The following is a 10581-nucleotide window of genomic DNA, read 5'->3' as shown; positions in this document are numbered from 1 at the left end:
ATCAAAAACAGTACTATACTCTGTTTGAAAAGTACCGGTTCCCAATGGGCATGACGGCGCACCATCACGTCACGACATTGCTGGGTTTACGAGCAGAGGAGCGTGTTCGGCAGCACACAGTCACAGAGTACTTACAAGCAGACACAGTGTGTAGACAGAAAAGGGAGAACGGACGCATTTTGCTCTAAAAACTGACAATAAAGGTGAAGTTATAACAATGTAACGCCCTCAGGAAGAGGTGCTTTAAGACATGGCTAGCTAGCTAGCTAGCAGCGAACATCCATCCGCAGTTGGCAGTGTTTAAGCTACTTCTAAATCACTAATCCTCGCCTCCGTGGGCGACAAATAAAGGGAGTTTCTTACAAGTATCATCCCTGCAGGACGAGGAATAGCTAAACATGTTACGGTACAGGGGGAGAAAGACGGCACAGAAGCAAGGACAACGTTTTAGCTCTATTTATTTCTATATACAAAAACAAATGAAGTGTGAAACTAATCCAAATGTGTGTGGTGTGCGACTATGTGTAGTGATTAGCTATTGAGTGTTACCGGTAGTGTGGAGCGAGGTGCGGAAGTCCAACGGGGCAAGACAAGCTCGGAGGTCCGTGAGCAGACGTGAGGTCGAGGGCAGGAGCGAGGCGTCAGAGTCTGTGTCCAGGCAAGAGGTCGAGATCCAGGAAGGCAGCAAGGGGACCAGAGGGAATCCAGGGAGACAAGACACATAGCTTGAATCCGGGGAGCGAAGAGGGACTGCGGGAACACGACATAGGACAACACACAATGAGCACAGAGGTGGGGAAACACGGGGAGAGAGTGCGCATAGAGCTTGACGTTTCGGCTAACTGTTTGGAACAGGTAACTATGTTCTGGCCCGGAACTCAGGTTTGCACAGGCTTAAGAAGCCCAGGAAGCTCATCAGCGACAGGTGAGTAGAGTGCTGATTGATTGCCAATTGAATGCAGCCGCCTGCTGCAGCCGGAGTGGCGCGCGCCGGCGCGTCCTTGGAGGTGCGCTCAGCACAGCGCACAGATGACTGCGCACTGAAGTGCGCCCGGGCTGTGACAAAACAGCTCACCGGCGTCACCGCTAACAAAAACTAGTGCACCTAAATGTAAACAAATGCCACGGGTGGATCTACACCTGGCATCCACTGTAATGATACCAAGTACTGTTCTGTCTTGTCTGTTGAATTTATTAATAATATATGTAAAACCAGTGTTTAAGTTCACCTTGGAATTCAACAGTGAGGTGCACTTCCTCCTTTAGACAGCAGGAGGCAGCATTGCCTAGTTTACAGTAATGTCCATGATAGCAGGGCACAACAAGGAGTTCCTTTCAAGTAGACTTTAAGCTAGTTCAGTGACGATCGCAAACGTTTTCATCTGCTCGAATCTCATGCCAAACAAAGTATCATCGGTATGTATTGTTGAGTAGTATGCTAATATTTGATTGAGTTGTATTATTTGTTGGTTGTGATGTAATTTGGGACGTTTTATGGCCAAAAGTCAGTCCTGCTAATTTTCGGAATTCATACAGTGAAGTGAATGTTAGCATAGTAAGCTAGTTTGCTATAAAGCACTTATATTACCAATTTTGTGGCATTTATTTGTCCATTTAAGTTCAATACACAGCATAATGCACGTTTTATCGTAATGGGATTGTGTGTGTGTAATAAGGCTGTGTGTGCATGTCTGTAATGTAAGCATCCTTTCTGCTTGTATGCTTTCAGTTTACCCTTTTTAGGGTCAATAAACCTGTGGACAAGAAGACGTTTTTCAGAGTGTTTGATCAAGAAAAGGTGTTAGGGTAAAGCCAAGATATTTCTACATATCGAGGGCGGCACAGTAAACGATGTCTTTAACGCAGAAGATAAGACAGCACACACAAGAACAAACAATGGATTGCACAGAAAGCTCATTACGGACAAAATCTACCACTTCACGTGCTTCAACGAGGTCAAAAGCTTCCTCCACCGAGGCTGCAGCTACCAAAGCACGCGCAAAAGCAGAGGCAGCCAAAGTACGTCTGTCTTTTGCACAAAAAGAAATGACACTCAAAGTGGAAAAAGCACAACTGGACGTGGAAAAAGCACAACTAGAAGCTAAGATGGACATGCTCTTACTGGAGCAGGACGCAGCAGCTGCACTCGCCAAAGTGGAGGTCTTGGAAGCCGCTGTGGAAGGAAGTGATCGAAGCAGCTCCTATCTTCACATCAAGCAGTTGTTTGAACATTCAGTTGACACATTAGAGCGCACAAAAGAATACATAGCCACTCAGGCCCAAGAGCCAAGTCAAATAAAAGTTGAATCACCACACCAACAGCCATCGTCATGGAATGAAACACAACATTATAAACCACCAGATGTGAACTCCATTCAACACTCACATCTCCAGACAGAGCACAATAAACACAGAGTTGGGTTTGTTTCTACCCTACAACAAATGACGACACCTTCACAGCCAGAAGTCACATCAGTCATCAGTCCATCTTCAAACAACATACGAGACAATCACCAAGATTACAAGTCAGGCTACAGTTCTCCTTTGCATTCAAAGTCCAGCCGTACACCTTGTCAGCCTGTCTACGATCAAGGGAATGTGGCAGACTTCGCAAGATATCTAGCTCACCGTGAGCTAGTCACAACGAGTCTGATAAAGTTCAGTGACCAGCCATGCAGTTACAGGGCATGGAAACAGTCCTTTGTGAACTCAGTCAGAGGCCTCAACATAACGTCCAGTGAAGAAATGGATTTGTTGGTCACGTGGCTAGGGAAGGAGTCAGCTGAGCATGCAAAACGCATCAGGGCTGTCCATGTCAACTCCCCAGACAAAGGCCTAAAAAGGATATGGGACAGACTGGAAACCTGTTACGGCGCACCCGAAATGGTGGAGGATTCACTCTTTAAACGGATCCACAGCTTCCCTAAAATCATCAACAGAGACTATTCAAAGCTCCATGAGTTGAGTGATTTTCTCATAGAATTGGAGGCAGCCAAGGAAGATGGAGACCTGCCTGGCCTTGCATATTTGGACACAGCGCGTGGGATAAACCCATTAGTTCAAAAGTTACCATTCAACCTCCAAGAAAAGTGGCTCAACGTTGGCACAAACTACAAATTACAACACAATGTAACATTTCCCCCCTTTTATGTTTTTGTTGACTTCATTGGAAAACAAGCTATAATTAGGAATGACCCAGGCTTCAAGTTTGCAGGTCAAATTGACACCTCAAAAGCAGACAGAGTCCAATGGAAGCAGATCCAAAATAGAGAAGTCTCAGTTCATAAGATCGATTTCCAGTCTACTGCCCCTCCTATTAATGACAAGCAATACTTTGAAGCTGATGATCCTGAGAAACAATGCCCAATTCATAAAAAACCTCACATGCTCCATAAATGTCGGGCCTTCCGTGCAATGCCGTTGGAACAACGCAAGGAAGTCCTGAAAGAGAATGGCATATGTTTTAAGTGTTGCACATCCACTCAACATATAGCAAAAAACTGTAAATGTATTACCAAGTGCACTGAGTGTGAGAGCGCAAAGCACATTTCTGCACTTCATCCTGGACCTGCACCATGGATCCAGGTCCAAACCCCCCTGACACAGCTTGGCGGGGAGCAAGACTCAGGACCTTCAACTGAGGTCAGTGCTCGATGTACAGATGTATGTGGTGGCGATCAAAGCTACAAATCCTGCTCAAAGATCTGCCTTGTTAAAATATATCCTAGCGGCCGTCCTGAGAAATCCCTGAAAGTTTATGCAATCATCGACGAGCAGAGTAACAAGTCCCTTGCTCGTTCAGAGTTCTTTGAGATCTTCAACATTCAAAGTCCTTCATCTCCATACACACTCCGAACCTGCTCTGGAGTGACGGAAACCACTGGGAGAAGAGCTTCAGGCTACAACATTGAATCCATGGATGGAAAAGTGTGCCTCACTTTACCAAGCCTCCTGGAATGTGATGATCTACCTAACAACAGATCAGAAATCCCAACACCTAATGCTGCAGCCAACCATACTCACCTCAAATCAGTTGCTAACCTCATCCCAGAGCTGGATCCTAACGCGTCCATCATGCTTCTCCTTGGGAGAGACATCATCTCTGTCCACAAAGTGCGCAAACAGGTTGATGGGCCACGCGATGGTCCCTATGCTCAAAAACTTGACCTGGGATGGGTGATCGTTGGAAATGTATGCTTGGGAGGTGTTCACAAGCCGACCACAGTGAATAACTTCAACACCATTACAATTGAACAAAGGCGTCCCACAGTCTTTACACCTTGTCCTAACGTGTTTCAAGTCAAGGAGAGACATGGCCAGTTTCAAAACCCTGAATACTCAAAGGTAACCTTCACAAAGAAATGTAAGCAAAATGACGTGGGCGCTACAGTGTTTCGGCAGACCAAAGATGACAACAAAGTCGGTCCATCCATTGATGACATCACCTTCCTGCAAATCATGGAGAGGGATTTGAAAAAGGACATAACCAACAGCTGGGTAGCTCCGCTGCCATTTAAGACTCCAAGGCCCAAGCTTCCTGACAACAAAGTTCAAGCCTTGAAGCGTTTTTCCTCTTTGAGACGCAACTTCGAAAGAAAACCAGTGATGAAAGAGCACTTTTTTAGCTTCATGGAAAAGATCTTTCAAAATGAACATGCTGAAATAGCCCCTCAACTCACATCTAATGAAGAAAGATGGTATTTACCAGCCTTTGGTGTTTACCATCCCAAGAAACCTGGGAACATCCGTGTGGTGTTTGACTCCAGCGCCCAATACAATGGTGTGTCACTAAACGACGTGCTGTTAACTGGACCCGACCTCAACAACACCCTTATAGGGGTACTCCTCAGGTTTCGCAAAGAAGCTGTAGCCATAACAGCAGACATTCAGCAGATGTACCACTGTTTCTTACTCAGAGAAGAAGACCGCAATTATCTCAGGTTTTTATGGTCCAGAAACAACAACTCATCTGAAGACATCATGGAATACAGAATGAGGGTCCATGTCTTTGGAAATTGTCCCTCTCCCGCAGTGGCCATCTACTGTTTAAGACAGTCAGTGAAAAATGCAGAGCCCGTTGTAAAGCAGTTTGTCAACCGTGACTTTTATGTAGATGACGGGCTAACGTCACTTCCCTCCGTCGAAGCTGCAGTGAAGCTGCTCAAGAGGACGCAAGAGGTTCTGTCAGACTCAAACTTGAGGCTTCACAAAATCGCCTCAAATAAAGGAGAAGTTATGAACGCTTTCCCATCTCAGGACCATGCCATCAACTTAAAGGACCTGGACTTCACTTCAGATATCTTGCCCATGCAACGTAGTCTGGGACTTAACTGGGATCTAATGTCAGACACATTTACCTTTCAAGTAGCTGATGAGCAAAAGCCTTTCACCCGCAGAGGTGTCTTGTCAACTGTCAACAGCATCTATGATCCCCTAGGATTTCTTGCCCCTGTCACCATACAAGGCAAACTGATCCTGCGTGAGCTCATGGAGAACAACGGAGATTGGGATGCACCTCTTCCTCAAGAAATGGAAGAGACATGGTCAACGTGGCGATGCTCATTGAAAGATCTCAGCAATCTCCACATCCCAAGAGTTTACACACAGGCCTCTCCTACAGCGGTGTCAAAAAGAGAGATAGTCATCTTTTGTGACGCTTCCACAAAGGCAATTGCAGCAGTTGCATACTTAAAGATAACAGAGAAAAATGGAACCAACCACGTGGGCTTTCTCATGGGAAAAGCCAAGCTTACGCCCTTGTCAGAACAAACTGTCCCTAGACTTGAGCTTTGTTCTGCAGTATTAGCGGTGGAGCTTGCCGAGCTCATCACCTCAGAGATGGACATGGAGGTTGACATCACTTTCTACAGCGACAGCAAAATCGTTCTTGGTTACATCAGCAATGATACTAGACGTTTTTACCTGTATGTAAGCAACCGAGTTCAACGGATAAGAAGCTTTTCTCACCCTGAGCAATGGAAACATGTCTCCACTGAAGCAAACCCTGCAGACATAGCCACAAGGTCTGTGTCAGCGAAACACCTGTCCAGTACCACCTGGCTTTGTGGACCAGCATTCCTGAAGAACGCTCAGAATGACCAGTTTCAAAAGGGCCCTTTTGAGTTGTCTGACCCCTCTTTGGATACAGAGGTCCGCCCGCATGTTTCAACATTGAACACCACTGCAGTAATCAAACACCTGGGTTCTCAACGCTTCTCCAAGTTCTCCAGTTGGAGATCATTGATCCATGCCATTGCTCGTCTCACTCACATTGCTCGCCTCTTTCAAAAGAATCCTGCAGTAAAAGCTAACGGCTGCAAAGGCTGGCATCATTGCCACTCAGCAAATGCTGTTGAGGAACTTGCACATGCTAAGAAAACCATCATTCGTGCAGTTCAAGAAGACATATATGCTCAAGAGTATGCTTCCATCAAAAATGGTAAAGGGCTTTCCAAAGACAATAATCTCAAAGCCTTAGACCCTCTCATTGATGCCGATGGTCTGCTAAGAATTGGGGGTCGCATAAAAGAAGCCAAACTCTCTTTGGAGGAGAAATCGCCTCTCATAATCCCTGGCAAGCACCATATTTCCACGCTTCTGGTCAGGCACTACCATCAGAAAATACAACACCAGGGCAGATTATTCACTGAAGGTGCTTTAAGAGCTGCTGGATTTTGGATTGTTGGTGGTAAAAGACGAGTCAGCAGTGTGATCTATGGATGTGTTAAATGCCGCAAACTTCGCGCTTTGCCTCAGACTCAAAAGATGGCTGATCTTCCAGCTGATCGCCTGTCCACTGAACCTCCATTTACCAACGTTGGGCTGGACGTTTTTGGACCTTGGACAGTGTCTGCACGTCGTACACGAGGTGGCCTTGCACAAGACAAAAGGTGGGCCGTACTATTCACCTGTATGAGTGTCAGAGCCGTGCACATAGAGGTCATTGAATCATTAGACACGTCATGTTTCATCAATGCCTTAAGGCGTTTCCTTGCTATCAGGGGCCCAGTGAAATTAATTCGGTCCGATAGAGGCACCAACTTCATAAGTGCATGCAAAGAGCTCAAGATTCCATCCAACATTGATAACACATCTGTAGAAAAGTTTTTGTCCGATCAAGATTGCAGATGGATGTTCAACGTGCCTCACGCATCTCACATGGGTGGGCCATGGGAGAGGATGATTGGTGTGGCAAGAAGGATCCTTGACGCCATGTTCCTGCAGCTTGGGACCTCAAAGCTGACCCACGAGGGTCTCTCCACACTTATGGCAGAGGTGACTGCCATCATCAATGCCAGACCTCTTGTACCAGTGTCCACCGACCCAGATGACCCGCAAATACTCTCACCAGCAACACTCCTCACACAAAAGGTCAGTCCTTCAACTGCTCCCGTAGGCGACTGGGTAAAAGATCTCCACAAGCAACAGTGGCGTCAAATCCAGCATTTGGCTCAAACCTTTTGGAACAAATGGAAGAAGCAATACCTATCCACACTTCAGCCACGGAGGAAGTGGCATTCACCCCACCCTAACCTCCTGCCTGGAAGTGTAGTGCTCCTCAAAGATGACCAACTGAAGAGAAACCATTGGCCTTTAGGACTAATTACACAAGTCTTCCCAAGCAAAGATGGCAGAGTTCGCAAAGTGGAGATAAAAGTCTCCAGAAAGGATGGGACCAAAGTGTTCCTGCGGCCGGTCACAGAGACAATCCTGCTTATGGCACCAGAGAAGCCATAGTATCCTTTGGGACAGTTTGGTAGTGGCGGTTTAATCCGCCAGGCGGGGAGTGTTCTGTCTTGTCTGTTGAATTTATTAATAATATATGTAAAACCAGTGTTTAAGTTCACCTTGGAATTCAACAGTGAGGTGCACTTCCTCCTTTAGACAGCAGGAGGCAGCATTGCCTAGTTTACAGTAATGTCCATGATAGCAGGGCACAACAAGGAGTTCCTTTCAAGTAGACTTTAAGCTAGTTCAGTGACGATCGCAAACGTTTTCATCTGCTCGAATCTCATGCCAAACAAAGTATCATCGGTATGTATTGTTGAGTAGTATGCTAATATTTGATTGAGTTGTATTATTTGTTGGTTGTGATGTAATTTGGGACGTTTTATGGCCAAAAGTCAGTCCTGCTAATTTTCGGAATTCATACAGTGAAGTGAATGTTAGCATAGTAAGCTAGTTTGCTATAAAGCACTTATATTACCAATTTTGTGGCATTTATTTGTCCATTTAAGTTCAATACACAGCATAATGCACGTTTTATCGTAATGGGATTGTGTGTGTGTAATAAGGCTGTGTGTGCATGTCTGTAATGTAAGCATCCTTTCTGCTTGTATGCTTTCAGTTTACCCTTTTTAGGGTCAATAAACCTGTGGACAAGAAGACGTTTTTCAGAGTGTTTGATCAAGAAAAGGTGTTAGGGTAAAGCCAAGATATTTCTACATATCGAGGGCGGCACAAGTACAATATTGTATTTAGTCGATACTACTATGATTACATCGATATTTTATATCGTCTCAAAATCTTTTTTCCATCCATCCATCCATTTTCTACCACGTGTCCCTTTTGGGGTGGCGGGGGGTCGCTGGAGCCTATCTCAGCTGCATTCGGGCGGAAGGCGGGGTACACCCTGGACAAGTCGTGTTTATAAACAAAAATATGTCCCTGGACACATGAGGACTTTGAATATGACCATTGTATGATCCTGTAACTAGTTGGTATCGGATCGATACCTACATTTGTGGTATCATCCAAAACTAATGTCAAGTATCCAAGCAACAGAAGAATAAGTGATTATTACATTTTAACAGAAGTGTAGATAAAACATGTTGAAACGGAAAATAAGCAGATATTAACAGTAAATGAACAAGTGGAATAATAATTTTTACAGCTTGTCCTTTGTAATTTTGACAAAATAATAGAATGAGAAATGACACAATATGTTACTGCATATGTCGGCAGCCAAATTACGAGCCTTTGTTTGCTTACTTATTACTAAAAGACAAGTTCTCTTGTATGTTCACCATTTTATTTAAGGCCAAACTTGTTCTTTAATTGTAAGAAACATATGTTTAATGTACCGTAAGATTTTTGGTTAAAATAAAGCTAATAATGCCAATTTTTTTGTGGTCCCCTTTATTTCGAAAAGTATCAAAAATTATCGAAAAGTATCGAAATACATTTTGGTACCGCTACCGGATATAGTATATAGTATAAAACGTGATAAAAATATATGTACATGTACAACGTTAATTTTAGTTATTCTCCAGTGTGAATGCGTCAAAAGGTGGCGTTTTACCTCAAATCCTCATACCATTTTAGTTTTTGCTTTGTTATTGTCAATAGTGCTGTATGTGTGTGTGTGTGTGTTTTCTTCTCTTCTTCTACTGTTGTTTGTTTTGTTTTGTTTTGTGCAGCACTTTGTGTTTGCCACTTGCCTGTGCATGAAAAGTGCCATATAAATAAAGTGATTTGATTTGAATTGATATATACTGAAACGGTGGAACCTCGAATAACGAACCCCTCGTTGTACGAACTTTTCGATTGACAAACCACAGACCTAATTAAAAATATGCTTTGCTGTCCAAACCTTGTTTCAGCGTATGAACATTTCCTCCACCTGTTTTATGCCTGGCAGCACAGACCTTGTGAGTAAGTAAGTACCGTACATTTTAATTATGAAACCCTTTTCGCAGACAATTATCACAAAATTATATACATGACAAAGGTGAATTAAAACAACAATTGAGTTACAACAACAACAAAGGCAACATCATAAAAAGGATTTTTAAAAAGTGGATACAAAAAGTTATTGCACAGTGCTGCTTTATGTGCTTTTTCAAGTGTTTTTTTAGCATTTAAAAAAAAAAAAAATCTAGTTTTACTAACTTAATATGAGTCCATAGAAAGCAATGGACAATCGAAGTGTAGTTTGAAACTTTTAAAGTTAAAGTTAAGTTAAAGTACCACTGATAGTCACACACACTAGGTGTGGTGAAATTTCTCTGCATTTGACCCATCCCCTTGTTCCACCCCCTGGGAGGTGAGGGGAGTAGTGAGCAACAGGGGTGGCCGCGCACGGGAATAATTTTGCTGATTTAAGCCCCAATTCCAACCCTTGATGCTGAGTGCCAAGGAGGGAGGTAATGGGTCCCATTTTTATAGTCTTTGGTATGACTCGGCCGGGGTTTGAACTCACGACCTGCCAATCTCAGGGCGGACACTCTAACCACAAGGCCACTGAGCAGGGCTTTAGATTTAGAAAGCGATTTAGAAAGCATCCACAGCTTTGTCAACACTGCCCTCCCCTTCGCTGCTCAACAAGAACATTTTTGGATTTTATTTTTTATTCCTAATCATTGTAGCAACCTGGCTGTTAAAGTTAGGGAGTTTTGTGATTTCAAACTGTGAGTGCACCGCAGGGCTAGCGACAGTGTGTGTGCGTGTCGGAAGGGCGGCTGAATTCGAGGAGGACAGTTCAGCGAGTTGTTTTAAATTTGTTATTAAATAAAACGTTGATCAATGTTTGATATATAGTACTTTAGAGTGCTTCGTTTTGTGTTCAAAGTGTACAAACTT

General features: G+C 44.0%; 1 protein-coding gene across 3 annotated transcripts; it reads left to right on the top strand.

The window, feature by feature from the left end:
- Positions 1 to 1176: 1176 nt before the first annotated feature.
- Positions 1177 to 8456, top strand: LOC133641474 (uncharacterized). 3 transcript variants are annotated; one of them, XM_062035215.1, is made up of 2 exons: positions 1177 to 6890; positions 8348 to 8456. In XM_062035215.1, exons 1-2 carry the CDS (start codon positions 1852 to 1854, stop codon positions 8421 to 8423), a joined length of 5115 nt encoding a protein of 1704 aa, XP_061891199.1. In that variant the 5' UTR covers positions 1177 to 1851; the 3' UTR covers positions 8424 to 8456. The 3 variants fall into 3 exon arrangements, with proteins under 3 accessions (XP_061891199.1, XP_061891197.1, XP_061891198.1); XM_062035213.1 differs by lacking the exon at positions 8348 to 8456 and having other exon boundaries at positions 1177 to 1416; positions 1730 to 8336; XM_062035214.1 differs by lacking the exon at positions 8348 to 8456 and adding an exon at positions 7121 to 7352.
- Positions 8457 to 10581: the final 2125 nt, after the last annotated feature.

The sequence above is a fragment of the Entelurus aequoreus genome, linkage group LG24, assembly GCF_033978785.1.
Source record: "Entelurus aequoreus isolate RoL-2023_Sb linkage group LG24, RoL_Eaeq_v1.1, whole genome shotgun sequence".
In the NCBI taxonomy this organism is placed as follows: Eukaryota; Metazoa; Chordata; class Actinopteri; order Syngnathiformes; family Syngnathidae; genus Entelurus; species Entelurus aequoreus.
Note: the sequence above shows the minus strand (reverse complement) of the source record. Positions and strands in the feature narration are given on the sequence as shown.